This window comes from Myodes glareolus, chromosome 12 (genome assembly GCF_982192425.1).
Source record: "Myodes glareolus chromosome 12, mMyoGla1.1, whole genome shotgun sequence".
NCBI lineage: Eukaryota > Metazoa > Chordata > Mammalia > Rodentia > Cricetidae > Myodes > Myodes glareolus.
In genome coordinates, this window is record NC_142037.1 from 82,685,082 (window position 1) to 82,702,597 (window position 17,516).

At 47.8% G+C, this 17,516-nt stretch overlaps 1 protein-coding gene across 13 annotated transcripts in view; it reads right to left on the reverse strand.

Moving 5' to 3' along the window:
• The window catches only part of Dock9 (dedicator of cytokinesis 9), a 253,384-nt gene that overhangs the window by 186,386 nt on the left and 49,482 nt on the right, over window positions 1-17,516 (reverse strand). For 2 of the 13 annotated variants that reach the window (XM_087912331.1, XM_087912315.1), the window contains exon 1: window positions 11,499-11,833. The exons of 6 other annotated variants lie outside the window; for them this stretch is intronic. In XM_087912331.1, the coding sequence (XP_087768457.1) occupies window positions 11,499-11,660 (162 nt within the window). In that variant the 5' untranslated portion in view covers window positions 11,661-11,833. Of the gene's footprint in view, window positions 1-11,498; window positions 11,834-17,516 lie in introns of those variants that run through there. 5 more of the 13 variants (XM_087912320.1, XM_087912318.1, XM_087912326.1 and 2 more) reach the window with 3 other exon arrangements.

A 17,516-nucleotide genomic window follows, 5' to 3' on the forward strand; every position in this document is an offset into this window, starting at 1 on the left:
TAAGTATTTCAAAGAATCACAGAGGTGGTGCAAGAGACTTAACCACATTCCGCCAAAGCTCTCCAAGCTGGGTACTTAGTCCATAATCATCCTATTTACACACGCAAAGCAGCCTGTCCTGCACGCCTCTGACCACTCAACCCGAGACGTTTCCTGACTCCTAAGCCTTTCCCAGGGCACGGCCTCCTTCCTGAACCCTCTACCAGGCTTCTGTGGCTTCTGTGTGAAACAGTACTCTTCTCTCTGCTGGGATCCACCTTACACCACTATCCTGAGGACGCCCCCCTTCTCACACACAGACACACACACACACACACACACACAGACACACACACGTGCACGGGAGAGGAGAGCAGCCCAGAGATAACTAAGGCAGAACCCTCTCTCCTCCTTCCCTCTGGATTACCTGCTAGCCTCTGCCGTGTTCTCTCCACCTCCGACACCACTTTAACCCAGGCGGCTGTGACCTGTCCCTTTGTTAGAACGACCTCATTAGAGAATTTCCCTTTCTCTAATCCACCAGCTGGCCACTGGGCAGTCTGAGGGATCTTCTTAAAATTTCGGGATCAGTCCTGTAATCCTAGCACGTGGGAGAACCCAGCCGGAGAATGCACAGTGGTCTGGGCTGCTAAGCCAGATACTGACTCCAAACAGTAATAATCATCTTTAGTATACGGTTCTCTAAAATACTGGGATCAAGGCCATTATGGTCTTGCCCCTGCCTCCTCCTGCAGGCTCTCTGGTCACTTCTGGGCCTCCACGTTTGTCTTCGGGCTCGATGAGCCCGCCCCCCCACTCCACGGCGCTCACCTAAAACCACCCCATCCTGCTTTCGACCTTAAACTCTTTGGCTCCCCTGGCACCCAGTCCCGCTTCCATCTCGAGTTCGCCTACTCACAGGCCATCAGGAACCGACCACCCTGCGGTTAGCAGCATCCAATGGCCATTGGATAATTAGAGAATTATGGGGGTCAGCACCCAGTGGCTACTGGATAATTAGGGAAATTACAGGGGTCAGCACCCAATGGTTATTTAATAATTAGAGAAATTATGGGGGTCAGCGAGGGGGATTAGAGGCACTCTGCCAACAGCTCTTCAAAAATAAAAGAACAGAGAAAAACTAACTTCTAAGACCAGCCCTCTAATAACGTCACCTATTTCATAGCCTGGAAAACTGAGAGAATACTGAAGACACGAAAGGGTGCGGGTGTTGAGCTTGTGACTACAGACACACTCGCTCATATGTGAGGACTTCTAAACAAACTCTCACCGCAGAGTTTGAGCATAGGCATGACCTACGTCCTCAAGAAGAGAGGAACGCCAGGTTTATACGAATATAATCCCGGCACTTAGGAGGCAGAGGCTGGCTCAACACCAGCCTCAGCTACACGGGACAGAAAAAAAACAGAATCTAAAAAGAAGGCCAGAGAATAGGGAAGGAGAGAGAGGTGAGAGACAAGAAACCTCAGCTGGCAGCTAGATTAAATTGTCCCTCCACGTAGGTTCATAAGTCACAAACAGAGCGTTCTAAGCTGTTTTTCATCGGCTGGAAAATACATTGGTTATCTTTAGAACGTTTTTGATTGTTAACTGATATTTGAAAAAATAGTAAGACAGCCTTTCATTCAACATTTTAGTACTAAAGTTGACAGCAAAACCATATAGACACACATACAAACAGCCACGCACACGCATAGACACACGTACAAACAGCCACGCACATGCATAGACACACGTACAAACAGCCACGCACACGCATAGACACACGTACAAACAGCCACGCACACGCATAGACACACGTACAAACAGCCACGCACACTCACACAGAGAGAAGCACCTGAACCTTCACTATAGATGGAAGATCTGGGTGAGTTAGGACATCAACTATCCTTAGAATGTGTGGGGGCTATGGAAGACATTCGCATGTACTCTGTAAAGACAGAGTCCCCACTGGAGATGTGTGTGTGTGTGTGTGTGTGTGTGCGCACCTGTCTGTCTATCCTGTGTCTGTCTGTCTGTCCCTGTATATGTGTGTGCCTGTCCCTGTGTATCTGTCTGTCTGTCTTCACTTTGGCACTGCCTGACATCTCTGTTCTTCTCTGTTGACATTCCTTTGTTAGTAAAGACAGGAAGATGGAGAAACAAAGCAAGGCTACTGGAGGATGCAGCTGCTGGAATGGAATTTTTCTTTCATCAGAAGGAACCAAAAATCCATATAAAGACTCCTGTGATATGCTTTATGAACAGAGTATTTCCCATAAAAGGAATTTACAAATGCATTCAGTTAACCCTTAGCTCCGGAATGCCAGTCAATACAGGCTTTAACTGACCACTTACATGTCAAATATCTGTCTATAAACCTCAAAAAAAAAAGATTACTAAGTTCACCAACTTATGCTTCATAACGTATTTATTCTAGTATTTTTCAAAGGATTCATTTGGTGTGTGCGCATACACATGTACGTGTACACTTTATACATGCAGAAGCCCGAGGAGGCCAGAGGGTGTTGGAGTCCCAGGAACCTGAGTTACAGAAAACTGTGAATAGACTTATGTGGGCACTGGGAGCCAAACTGAGATCCTTATCAGCAGGAATAGTAAGGTCTTAACCGTGAGCCATCTTCCAGTCCCCCATTTATTCTATATTTTTAAAATACAAATTGATGTACTTCTCTCCAAATTAATTTCCATTTTTTTCTGTAATGCAGTTAAACTGGCAATTGGATAAGAATTTCGCCTTCTCTAGTGCATGCAGGACAATGCAGGAAAGAACAGCGATGGTACGGGCAGAGTGGGCTTTCAGAGGGGTCGGGGAAACAGAGGTAAGGAGGGATCAAATCAGGACCTCCACTAGGGTGTACATGTAAGTATATGTGGAGTCTAAAGAAACAGGTCAGCACGTTTCTGCGAAGGCCAGACAGCGAACGTTCTTAATCAGTAATTAGTAGATATCATGGGTCTCTGTCATAATAACACAACGCTGCCACTGTCAAAGCACCATGGACGATTAGGTAAAGAGACACTGGGACCAAAATGCGAGTGAATACCCAACCTCAGACAGGCAAGAAATTCTGCACATGAAAGCCATAGAAAAGGCTGCAGAGAAAAAAGACAATTAATTGTGTGCTTCATCCATATGCAAAATTGTGAAACAAGTAGTAAAGAAATTAAACGGGATGGTGAGACTGCGCAGCAGGAAACAGTGACTGACACTGCACCTCACAACCTGAGCTCAGTCCCGGTCACACGCGGTGGAAGAAGGGAGCCCCCGCCTGCAAACTGTCCTCTGACTTTCACGGCGCACTTGACATGTGTGCACGTGTTTGCATGAGCATGCGCACGCCCACGAGCACACATGCACACAAAATAAATGCAATAACTTTTTTAAAAAATGAATTAAAATTAAAAGACAAATAACCCCCAGTCGATGGTGGCATATGCCTTTAATCCCAGCACTGGGGAGGCAGAGGCAGAGGGATCTCTGTGAGTATGAGACCAGTCTGGTCTACAGAGTGAGTTTCGGGACAGTCAGGGCTGTTACACAGGGAAACCCTGTCTCAGAATAAATAAATAAATAAATAAAATTTTTAGGAAGACAAATAAAGAGATTTGAAATAGATGTATAAGGATTTCAAGTTTTAGTGACGTGCCGTCCGTCTCTCTAAAATGTTTACCACAACCACACACTAAGGCCTAACACTGCTGCTGGGCACGGGGTTTCGCTCAATCATCAGTCATAAGTGCTGTGTATGGAAGGCTTTTTAAAAAGCTCCTTCCTAGAGCTGGGAGGAGAACATGAGGGAATGGGATGGCCAAGATGAAGGAAGGACAGAGAGGGAGAGCAAGGAAAAAGATGTCTTTATGAGGGGAGCCATTATGGTGCGCTAGCGAGAAACCTGGCACTAGGGAAATTTCCAGGCATCCACAAGGATGACCCCAGCTGAGACCCTAAGCAACAGTGTTAAGGGTTAACTTACTGGCCTTCCCCTGTAATTAGATTGATGACTACCTTAACTGTCATCATAGAGCCTTCATCCCTCAGCTTCCGGGGTTCCTGCCACTCTTCCGCCCTCTGAATGTCCAGGAAACAGCTACCCCAACCCCAAAAGGGTGAAGACCTCCCAGAAAAAACACATTCCATCCCTTCAATGGAACATTTCAGAATTCTCCTAGGAAATGGAAGAATGCTCATGGTATTGCTTCCAGAAGCAGAGACAAAATCAACACTCAGTGGAGCCCCAGCCAGACACACGGACAGAAATCCAAGTCTGTAGTTTATTCGGCATAGAACCCATCACCAGTTCAATGGAGGGCAGAACTGAAGGCCACCCACTCAGGGTTACAATGGGAGAGCGCAAACTGGCTTGTCCTGAGAAACAGCTGTAAACATTTATTACAGGGGGCAGGCAGAGCCAGGAGCACATGCCACAGCACGCGTGTGGGGGTCAGAAGACAACTTTTAGAATTCAGTTACCAACTTGCACCACGTGGGTCCTGGGAATGGAGCTCGGGTCATCAGGCTTGGTTGCAAGCACCTTTACCTGCTGAGCCCAATCACCAGCCCCTGTCTGAAATATTCTAAACTCTGCAGAACCATTCGCAATATATACCAAGACCTTTAAAAAGTAAGTGTTCCCTGACCTAAGTTTTCCAGTCTTTGAAGTCTCCTCCAAAAGTAATCTGCAAGGATGCTGGCCATAACATTTACAATCAAAAAAAAATGCAATATTGAGTACAGGTGAAATAAAATGTTACATTCATAAGATGAAACACCATAAAGAACGAGATGTAAATGCACTTACTGATGGGAGGCTGTGGAACAAACTGGGAACACTGAAAATATGTATCACTTTCATTGGTCAATAAAAAAATGACAGGCCAATTAGCTGGACAGGTGGAGATTAGGCAGGAGAGCCAAACAGAGAGGTCGCTGGGAAGAAGGGTGGGGTCTCGGGAGTCATGCGCAGACACAGAGAGCGAAGCAAAAGGAACGTGCTATGTGGAAACAAGGTACCTCCCGTGACACTGAGGGGATAAGAAATGAGTTCATTTAAGTGAGCTAGCCAAAAACAAGGCTGGGCTATCAGCCAGACAGTTATAATTAACATTAAGTCTCTGAGCAGCTGCTGGGACACAGAAACTCCGACTACATTTGGGTGGTCATAAAAAAAAAAAAAAATACCACAGGCTAGGTGAGAGTTTAATTTCTTATGGTTCTAAAGGTTGGAAATCTGCAGTCAAGGTACGGAAAAGGCCAAGATCTGGTGACAGCCCTCTTGGTTTCTGTAGGTGTCCCCATCGAGAAAGGTGTGTGTGTGAGTGTGAGTGTGTGTGTGTGTGTGTGTGTGTGTGTGAGAGAGAGAGAGAGAGAGAGAGAGAGAGAGAGAGAGCGCCTAATCGCCCAACCACCAGCGCCAGGGAGAGCATTCTTACACTCCTCTCAGGACCACATACATGAGATTAGGTTCTTACCCAAAGGCCTCAGGTAACCCTAACTACCTCCCAAAGAAGCCACCTTAGAGAACAGGACATCTGATTCTGGTGGGGCAAGACAATCCAGACCCTATCAATCTTCACGTATTCTTATGATCCTATCTATGATCTATATACACGGGTGATAGTCGCAAATATTTTGCCTCGAGATATTTAAACCCATGGTTTTCTCTGTGCAGAGGACATAAGGCTGCTCAGTCTCCAGTGTTTACTGCCTGTTCATCATTTAATAAATGTTAAAATAAATAAACCCCACTCTTAAGTAAAATGACGAGCGCTGACGAAGCCTTGGAGACAGGTCCCCTCCTCCTCCTCTGCAGCAGGTCCCTTGGGCTGGGACTCCTCCCAAGAAGTAGCTGCTACTGAGCAGGGCAACCTCCAGGATGAGAGCCAGTTAACTGCTCCTTGAAAACTGCGGTGACCGAAACAGAGAACAGAATCCACTGAGCAGTGTGAGGAAAGGCGCTAAAGGACCGTGGAAAACAAACCGTTTGCTGCCAGGGGTCCTGCAACCAGCGCTGCAACCAAGGAGAGCCGACAGGCTCCTCCCACCACACGGGGCTCCTCCCACCACACGGGGCTCCTCCCACCACACGGGGCTCCTCCCACCACACGGGGCTCCTCCCACCACACGGGGCTCCTCCCACCACACGGGCAGGAAAAGGCCATTAGGAAAGAGCAGCAAAGCAATCAAACCCAGCCTTTACTTTCCCCAAACGCTCAAAAACTCGTGAACTTGTTGCTACTTTGCACTCACCAGCTCTGCCTGCTCCCCATCCCACGCACCCCTATATCCCCAAAACATAAAGAGATACACATAAGCAAGACTGGGGACCCTTAGTGGCCAAAGAGACAGGGTTATCTTCAATTCTGTTCTCTTTGCACAATGCCCAATGTCAATAAATGGCTGTTAAATTAGTAAACAAGTCAAAAGACCTTCACAGCCAATACTGTTGTTTGCAATTAGGAAGGACCATGTAGTCTGGGAAGGCTAAAATACTCAGAGAAAATTCTAGATGCTAAGAAATCCCCTGAAGATATTTAGCAAATTCTATGCTAGTAGAACCAGAAAAAACTTTATTTTATTCATTGTAAATTTTTTTTAAAAATTAAAGAGTTGCATTATCCCAGTAAGATAACAGGAGTATAAATAATATAAAATAATAATAAATAATATAAATAACAAAAGAAAGTCAAGGGTCTGGGGCGATAACTCAGTCAACAAAGTGCCTTCAAGGAGGACCTGAGTTTAGTCCCCAGAAATCAAATAAAAATGGCAGGCGCACTTGTAATTAGTAAGGACGAGGTAGACATGGGGGCTCACTGGCCAGTCTGGCCTTACTGATGAGCTCCAGGCCAAGAAGAGTCCCTGTCTCCAATGAGGTGTACGGTGTTCCTGAAATGACACCAAAGTTTCCCTCTGGCCGCCGCTTGTGCAGAAGTACAGGAACACACACAGGAACACACACAGGAACACACGTACACACAGGAACACACATGCACCAACAGTAACTGAAGAACCGTCATTTTTTTCTCCCTTTGTGCCCGTTAGCAGTTTGCCTGTGTATTGCTCCCCAGTATGCAGCTGCAATCATGGTTCTGACTGACCAACCTCTTTCTCCTCTATAATCAGCAGAAACAGAATACACCACAGAATAACACAACAGGTTTCCAACCCTTCCACAATTACAGAAAGGAAGTAAAATGTAACCCATGGGGCCATGAACGAAATGGGACTTTCTCAGACCAGGAGAGGATAATTGACCACGCTTTGCTTCGGTTGAAGCCTTCACTCCTGTGGAGGGTTTAGACTGGCCGGCTTCCTGGCCAGCTAGAACATGCACAGTCCTCACACGCCCCGCACCTGCTTCACACCCAGCACGAACAGGCAATCATGACAAACTCCCCAATGCAGTGAGCTAATTCATTCAATTACTTTGTAAAGCAAAAATCCTTGAGGAAAAATCTATACTCGAGAATGAGATCTATCCCAACCCAATCTTCCGCATCAACTGTGCTAGACTCAGCAATCAACACTTAAATGGGATAAGGCTGGGGAGATGGCTCAGTTGGAAGCAGAGGCACGGAGTTTCGTGCCAAGAATGATGTTTTAAATATAAATATACTGGTGTGAGATCCTGTCTCAAGAAGCAAACAACAAAGTAGACAGAGCCAAAGGAACGCACCCCAAGGCTGCTCTGTGGTCTCCACATACTGGTCTCTACACATATGCACCGGCACTCCTACACATGTGCAGCCACACACATGCACGTACACACACATTTAAGTGGGATATATCTGAAATTCAATCATCCTACACTTACCAGATAAGTTCATTTTCCAGGGCACCACCCTCTGTGGAGCAGATTCCTCATTGTTTAAATATAAACAGAACTTTCCAGAAGAGGCTGCACATCCCCCCAATCTTACAATGCTGAAGACTGCACTCAAATTATCTGTGCTCTACTCCAGAGTCCTCCCTGATGATCACGGAGAGTCCTCGCTGGTGTTCACAGAAAGTCCTCCCTGGTGATCCCTGGTGATCACGGAGGATCCTCCCTGGTGATCACGGAGAGTCCTCCCTGGTGATCACGGAGAGTCCTCCCTGGTGATCCCTGGTGTTCACGGTAAGTCCTCCCTGGTGATCACGGAGGGTCCTCCCTGGTGATCACGAGAGGCTTTTTCATCACTATATAGTGCTCTGCTTGCTAATTTGCATGCTGCTTTATTCCAAAAAGTGACTCGCACACATAGTAATAACAAAATAAGCAGGCGGGACAAAGTATATGATTATAAAGGATAATCAGGAAATAGCAAGCGAGACTTAACATTTTAAGAACCCTTCCGATAGTCCCACCTGTCAGAGTAGCGATAGTCAAGAGTCTCTCGCGAGTCTGAAACCCTATCAGCTTGGGTCCAATCAAAAACCTTTAAAAAGCAGCCAGGAGTGGTGGTTCTTTCCTTTAATCCCTGCACTCAAGAGGCAAAGGCCTCTTGAATCAGAGACCAGCCTGGTCTACAAGGCGTCAGAACTACACAGTGAGACCCCAGCTCAAAAAAATAAGACACTTGAAATGGTGCTGCATGCCTTTAAAATGGTACTCAGGAGGCTGAGGCAGTTGATCTGTGAGAAACGGCCTGGCTTACAAAGCAAGTCCCAGGCCAGCCAGAGAGACCCCGCCTCAAAACCACACGCACGCACGCACGCACGCACGCACGCACGCTTTTACGCTGTTACTCAGGAAAGCATGACCACTCAGAATATGGGGAGAAGAAAGAAACAGAACAAAACAGCACACTGCAATCACAATTAGTACTTATTTAAGATGCAGATAATATCCTGAGAGACTTGGACAATTCACTCATTTAATATCCCTGGGTTAAGTCCCATTTTTTCTGTATTTAGCAGACGAGAAAGGGGAGCAGAGAGGGGACGGGAGCTGCCCACAGTCACACAGCTAAGTAATGGGTGTGGGTTTTAAAAACTGGCGGCTGGCTCCAGAACCACGCTCTTTAAAAAGCTTACATTTCATTAGTGTACATATGTATGTGTGTCTATGGATGACCATGCACATGTGTATGTGGATGTTTATGCAGGCCAGAAGAGGGTCTCAGAGCCCCTGGAGCTGGAATTACAGTCAGTTGTGAGCCACAAGGTGTGCGCTGAGAACGGGACTCTGGTCCTCTGCAAGTGCAGCAGGCACTTTGAACCACGGAGCCATCTCGTCTAGAGTCACCTGATGTACTCTGCTGCCTCCCGTTGACCCAAGCCAGACTCATCGTCACCCATCCTTATAGTGAGCATCACTGTCACAGTAAGCGTCAGTACAGGATGAGAGAAAGGTGCAAATCTGGGTCAGAGGGAGAAATTTCATGAAGACCAAAATGAGGCGGTGCAGGCATGAGGCTCTCTGGTTGCTGGGCAGCTGCTGAGATACCTCATCTCTAGGACAGGGAGCCTCAAGTCTTCAGCCTATCCCAACGCAAACATATGCCCTCCAACAAGGTTTTGCCTGCACTGAGAGGTTAGGGTAGGGAGGCGCTCTAAGGGTGGGTGAAGTTTGACTGTCACCTGCTGACACTTCAGGCAGAGTCACAAGATGGAGGCATTGCCAGGGCTATGGATAAAGGAGGCAGCGTCCCAAAGCTGGGGACCCTAACAAGGACCCATATGATCTGAAGATGAGATCAGGTGACCTTTACATGGAGGTGACCCAAGGGAGTGACAATGGGCTTGCTGGGGTGCTGAGGGCTCACACTGGGCATTTATGGGTGACTGAGAAGAAAGAGCTGAACAAAAACCTGGGGGAGTACAGGTGTGAGCCACGCAAGGACTGGATGGCAGCATCCCAGGAAGCCTCAAGAGCCAGGGTGAGGTGACACATGAGAAAGACAAGGGGACAGTGACAGGTGGAGTGGAGGAAGTGTGCAGGGGTGGGTGGTCCCAGTGTGGAAACCTCCGTGCGCGTTCTGCATTGGAGGGTCCTAAGCACAGGGAGGTACCACAACCTGACCTTCATTTCCAAAGACTGACTCCGCCTGATGTGTGCAAAGGGGATCCAGGAGCACAGACAGAGCCAGAAGCATGGACAGAGTCGGAAGAGCAGTCACTGTACCCAGCAGCATCTTGATGGCCAGCAGTGGCCCACATGGTATAGGAACTGTGTGTCAGAAACCCAGGCCCTGGGGTCTGACAAAGTCCAAGACAGATTACTACTGTCTTGTGCAATCAAATGAGAAGAAAAGCGGGTGGGGTCTCCTCAAGCCAGGTAAGCCAAAGACAAGCCCGTCTGGCCCAAAGGAGCACAAGCCTACTGCACAGGGTGGGAGAAACTGAGGTCCTAAGCTGCTTGCTGGCTAGGGGCAGGTGATGGGTTAGAGCGCAGTAAAGGGCTTGCCCGTCTAATCTGTTATTCTCCAGAGGATATTTCAAAACACAGCAGAGCTTGAAATATTCAACGGTTAACACAGCACCCCTTACAGTCCTTACCAAATATAACACTGACTTCCACACTGCACTGACATCTCATCTTGATGCTCTCCCTCCTTCCTCTCGAGTCTTCTGAGCACTCCTCCCTCCACAAGACGCACCCACTCCCTGGGCTCCTGCAGACCCAATCCCTAGGTGCGTATGGTGCACAACGCCCCCTCCTCAAGCTCAGATGGCAGTCACCGGTGCTGAAGCATCCCCACCCTTCTGTGTGCCTCGCCCTACCGAGGAACTGCCAGCAAGGCTCACACACAAATTCTCACACACACTTGTCCCCACTCGTCTTGACAAAAAACTGCAGTTGGAACAGATGGGGAAATGGCAAGGCATCCTTAGGGAGGGGGCGGCCGATATGTGCTTCCTCACAGCCTGCTGTGGAAGGGGAGGTCACCGAGAGGCACACCCATCTGTGACTTGACACCTCTTCAAGCAAGGACAGAACACAGAAGGGACGGGTCAAGCCGGGCGTTTTCTCACGACTCTCCAACCATAAACATCGGAGTTGAGTTTTAAGAAAATAATACTATAAATATTTGTCTCATGTCCAGCACAGTTTCTTTCACGATCCACTTTACATCCCCTGAATGACAGCGCTGACCACAGGCATTATAGCAAGGCAAGGCAAGTGAAAGGCTGAGAAATAAAGAGACTGAATAATTCACCATCACCGGGAACAGGGGTGAGCATGGGAATGTCTCAGTATGCACTTTGGTACGTATCATCGCTAAGACCAGACCAAGACCCCAGACGCCTGTCAACTGCCTTAGAGAACTAATCTCATGAAACACCATCGCCTCTGTCTACGCTTATCCTCACAGCCTCCCACACACAAATAGATGCCTCGAACTGTAAATCTATGATTCCTGGCTACACATTTATACAGACAGTATGTGCACTGACATATAGAGACACAGGTAAGCACATGGAAAATGGACGAGAGCTGCTTTGCCACTAAAGACTAGCTTTATCCCACCACCGTTAAGTACTTGTTAATTAAATAAGATGGCATTTTTACCAGGCAGGAGGAGATCAATACTTCTGAGTCTTCTCTGGACCAATTGTATGCTGGATATTCAAGGGCATTACTTTCCCCTTGCTGCTTGCACATGTAGGCACAGTTCCTCTCGAAAACGGTGCGGATGCCTTTGAAGAGAATCACACTGGTGGTGCAACCCATCCCCAAGGTGTGGACGTTCAGATGTCTAACATTCTTCACTCCATCTCTACATCACCTTCCTTGGCTCTTCAGACACAGGCTCCCACTGTACCATCTTCATGACAAGCAGTTACCGGCACCGAACAGAAGGGAAGTGCCAAGCTGTCACACTAGAATCCGTTCCTGTCCAACAGTCTGACAAAAAAAAAAAAAAAAATCCAGGCTCCCCGTGTAAAACGGGAAGGGTGGGTGGTGCAAAAGCAAGATGACACACCTCAGATGTACCAAGACCGTGAAAGTAGCGTTTTTCCAGGGCGCTGCTTCACAGCTATACGGAGAATAAATGTGCAGAAGATTAACCTGGGCTTGGTGGGAAAGTGCTGGCTCGCCCGATTTGCCTGGGATTGCTCTGAGTCTCAGAACCTGCCCAAAATGAAAGAGACGGTGCCAGACAGCCACCCTGCTGCAGAGGCTGCTGCTGAGCCACAAAGGATTCTGTGCTGCAAGAAATCACTCTCCCAGAATGCTGCGCCTAGCATCTCTATTAGCAAACATCTCTTTCCTTGACCTAAATATGCTGCTTGTTTAATCTTGCATCAATGAGGAAACAGGGGAGCCAGAGGGAAGGGGGAAAGACAGTCTAAAAACAAGTGAAAAACGCTGAGCGGACCGCTGCCATGGAAACACGTGTAAGCACACTTCAAACAACCATTTAGGCGAACGGCTAACAGCCTGCCGGCAGCAAAGCACGAGAGAACACGCGTGGCTGTGTGATCCTGACTTCCGCCCACCTCTGTTCTTCACCAGAGAGGACTAACCAAGCCCGCACTGCTTAGGAGGATCCCCCTACCCCTGGTACTCGAAGATGCTAAGAGAACACGGGCAGAGAGCTGCCCCTTCTGGCTGGCCGTGAGCCTCTAATGCAGCGTTCTACAGTCTGCAAAGGCAGTTACTGCTGCAGTCCCATTCACAATCACTAATAATCACAGTCCTTCCACCACAGATCAGCTCAATGACACTCCAGTATAGCACATGACTCTCAAGGAAGGGCTAGCAGCTAAGTTCTTCATGGACATACTAAGTTGACACCTGTCATTTCCCTGTTGGTATGTGAGGAAAGCCTCTCGCTTACAACACATGTCCAGAACAGGGCTGCCATTCTTTTAAGAGCTGTCCAATATTCCTGACCTTGACAACCATTTCCATCCATTGATTTCTAAGCTAACCAACACTGAAGGATGATGACTGGGTACCTGGGGGAAGCAACAGAGAGCCATATAATGTTGTAAGGGGAATTATAGTGAACACTGCCCCGTCACATGATCCCCAAATGACTGTATGTCCTGTTTAGCCACCAGGTTGGCAAAGAAAAGCAAAACCTACTTGCTCTCTCTCTGGCATTCGTGCAAAAAAACTATTTAAATAGCCACTAAAGGGATGCAGGTATGGTCACACGCACAGAGCAACGGTACTGTGGATAAGGCTGGCGGGCACAGACAACGCCACTGTGGATAAGGCTGGGGGGCACAGACAACGGTACTGTGGGGATAAGGCTGGCGGGCACAGACAACGGCACTGTGGATAAGGCTGGGGGGCACAGACAACGGCACTGTGGGCCTAGGCTAGTGGGTACAGACAACGGCACTGTGGGTCTAGGCTGGCGGGCAGAGACAACGGCACTGTGGATAAGGCTGGTGGGCACAGACAACGGCACTGTGGGTCTAGGCTGGCTAGCACTCCAGGAAGTGGTTCTGTTAGACGAGTAGGGGCTGGGGATGCTTGCTTGGTAGGCGACTGCTCTGCCGCGGAGGCATAGGGAAGGAGATGAGATCCCATAGCCAGTGGACACCGGTATCCCAGCACTCAGGAGGAAGCTGGACAGCCGGAATTAGCCAGACTTAACATCTGTGTTCAGTGAGAGATTCTGCCTCGATAGATAAAGTGGGGAGTGACAGAAGAGGGCTGACCCGACGTCAATCTCTGGACTCTACGCTCACATGTGTGTACCCACACATTCAACCAGGCAGTCACGGAAACACATACACACACACACACACACACACACACACACACACACACACACACATATACATACATTCAACCAGGCACACGCACACACCCACACTTAACCAGGCAGGTATTGAGTGTGCACATATGTGCGTGCGCGTGCGTGCACGCACACATGTCGTGGGGCATGTGAGGGGACCAACAGGCAGCACTGGAACTCATGGAACACAGGCAGTTGGTGGCAAGGCCACACCTGAGCCCTGAAGAGGCAAAGCCCCAAGGACTATGTATCCTGGGGACCTCATGCTGCTATTGTTGCCTCTGAGGTCAGCACATCCCCCATAATCTATGGGTCGTATGAAAACTCTCAGGGTGTCTGGCCCCCCACTGGGCAGTGTTACTGTTACTGGTACTTACAGTGATTAAATTTCTCTAAGCATTGCTGCTGGAGCAGGTTAACGATTCAACCACCACCCTTAAAAAGAATTTAGACATGCAGAATTGTTCGTAAGGCTGGGTTAGGGTGTTTATGTCAATGGCTTTGAGGTAGAAAACCTTGGGGAAAAATTTAGAGTTTAGAAAGTCATGTAGCTGAGCGAGGGATTCGTTGAGGTCAAGAAACAAGAACAACGACAGCTGGCTGAGCCATTAAATGTTTTCTTTATAAGAGCTGCCGTGGTCATAGTGTCTCTTCACAGCATAGAAACCCTAAGACAAGCGGTCTTTTAAGATTTTTTGTAATATTACCTTTTAAGACAAACAGTAAAACGATTGAATTAAATTTTACTCCTCTGACAGAAAAGTCAGTTGGGTGATTAGTTTGCTGACTCCGTGGATCCACATCAAATCCTGAGCTGCTGAAGGCCGGTCCTCACGGCAGCAACACACACATGTACATAAACATGTTCAACCAGGCTCACTCATGTGCACAAAAAACGTAAGATTCGAGACTGTGTAACCACCTGACATCAGAGGACCCGAGTCTTTGTGAGACACTGCAGTGCAGGCAGGCGAACATCATGGGAATTCATCACACACAAGCTGAATGCTGGAGACTCTGAAACACTGGACATGTAAATTATGATGTAAATTGTCTACCGAGTTTGCTTTCCGTCACACATGGAGTAGAAATAGAAACGACACCAAGAGATTTTTATTTATCTGTTTTGTCAATCTTGGATAGCCTAGGTATAGAAACAAGAGCCTCCTTAAAATGCAAAAGATTAGGTTTGAAAATATAAAGGTTATGTTAGAACTTCACAATGGATTATAAATTATAAGCAAGAAGCCAGTTTTAAGCTGTTGGTATATTTTGTCCTATTGAATTTGCTCTTAAACCCTGTGTCAATAGTCAGGCATAACAAATGCCTATTATCTCAGCACTCAGGAGGGTCTGGAAATTGAGATCACCCTGAGCTACACAGTAAGTTCCAGGCTAGCCTGGGTTACATAGCAAGGACCTATATTGAAAGTAGTAGTAGTAGTAGTAGTAATAATAATAATAATAATAATAATAATAATAATAAAATAATAATAATAAACAACCTTGTTTAAGAGCTGTAGAGATTGCTCAATGGTTAAGAACACAAGATGCTCTTCCAGAGTACGCAGGTTCAAATCCCAGCACCTACATGACAGTTCACAACCATCTGTAACTCCAGTTCCAAGGGATCTGATGTTCTCTCTGTCCGACTGGCTCTCACAGGACTGCACACATGTGTGCGTGTGCAAATACATATATATCTAGCACATACACATTACACATATACACCCCGTCAAAGAAAAAGGAACAAAGTACCAACGCACGCCACATGAACAGATCCGAAAAAACATTGTGCTAAGTGAAATAAGCCAACCAGAAAAGGACTTGCACAGTGTAATTCCACTTAAATGAAACAGCCAAGATGAACAAATCCACAGAGACAGGAAACTCAGCTGAGTGTACAACTCACCCAACAAAGGCTGAGGCAGGAGAATCATGGCTGTGGAGAAAGAATGGAGTGCTTACCTACTTAGGGCCCGGAAACAGGCCTGTGTGTTGACTGCCATGTGGCTGGTATCACACAGAGTGATGAAAATGTCACCAAACTAGAGTATTAGTAATACATAAACCCACAGTCCACACCTGACCAACAGACCATGCCTGACCCACAATCCACACCTGACCCATAGTCCACGCTTGACCCACAGTCCACGCCTGACCCACAGTCCACGCCTGACCCACAATCCACGCCTGACCCACAGTCCACGCTTGACCCACAATCCACACCTGATCCACAGACCCTGCCTAACCCACGGTCCACGCCTGACCCACAGTCCCTGCCTGACCCACAATCCACACCTGACCCACAGACCCTGCCTTTCCACGCCTGACCCAAGGTCCACGCCTGACAAAATGACTCATGCTAAGAATGACTTCTACACTGAGTGCAAGCACACCTGAATTTCATTTCTGTTCCGGGCCCCATCTGGGCAAGCTGACAGGAAAGTCCAGGTGAATCTCTGACACCAGTAAGAAATTAAACAGTGTAAGGACCCCTCAACCTCAGATGCCTACCAAAAAATCCCAAGCCAGAGTCCTCTCTCCTTGCTATTTCACCTACCCCAGAAACCCCCTGGGAGCTGCCCTGTTTTCTTCCCCTAAGAAAGACTCATTTTCTTTTCCTTTTTTCAAGACAGGGTTTCCTTGTGTAACAGTCCTAGCTGTCCTGGAACTAGCTTTGTAGACCAGGCTGGCCTCAAATTCACAGGGATTCACCTGCCTCTGCCTCCCGAGTGCTGGGATTAAAGGCGTGTGCCACCACTGGGATAGGGCAAAAGCATAGAGCCAGGTGGGGAAAACTAAACTGAATGCTGGCAGACTTGAAAGAAGCCAGGTACACCTGCCAAAAACAGACACCACAGCTTCGTCACGATATACAGATTAATGGAGATGGGTTAATTTACGATGAGTTAGCCAGAAATACACTTAAGCTATTGGCCAAACAGTATTGCAAATAATATGGTTTCTGTGTGATTGTTTCAGGGCTGAGCAGCTGGGGATGGACTAACAGGCCTCCTACAACACACAGGGTCCATCTTGTGTTGACCAGCTATTCCTGGGCATAGGGCCTGTCCTGGAGTGAGATTGTCATGCCTTTTGTCACCCTCGTGAGGGAGCTGGTGTGCTCAGTAGGGTATGGTTAGGTACGGCGTTTGTCCTGTTACTGCAGAGGGACTCTCAGACTGGGTTATGTCCTAAGAAAGCCGCTACCGAAATGAGAGAAGAACGGCACCTTCTCTGTCCACTCCATAAGCTGTCAGGGTCAAATCCGGTAACAGGAGAGAATGCAACCAAGACGTGTTCACAAGCACAGCCGGCACCTCTTGTTCTATGCTTCACGGGACTTGCTGTGATTTGATGCAGCTTTCCCCCTGGGTGAGCTGAACAGGTTTTGCACGTTGCTCAGGGAAAGGGGTTCTGGGACCAACAAGCCACCAGAAAGCTCTACGGACTGTCAGTTCAGGCTGAGCTCTGCCGGCCTCTTGGGCGGTCACAGAAGCGCCGGAGTGCAGCCAGGGCCCACGGCAGGTGCGGTCCAAGCACAGAGCCCCTCAGAGCTGATTGTCTGGAGCCATCCTTCCCATCTGCAGCACGCGCCTTGCCAGCATCTTGCTTTAAATGTCTTCTAAAAGTCAAATCCGTTTGCTTGGAAGATTTCCTCATTACTCTCCTAGGAAATCTAGATAAAGCAGCGAGGGGAAGATCTCAAAGCATCAACTGAAGCTCATGCACGTCAAATGGAGACGTCGTCTATCTAGACTAGACCTCTTGTCTGTTTTGGAGATGAGGAAGCCTATACGGAATTCTGTCAAAACCTGTCTTTTAAA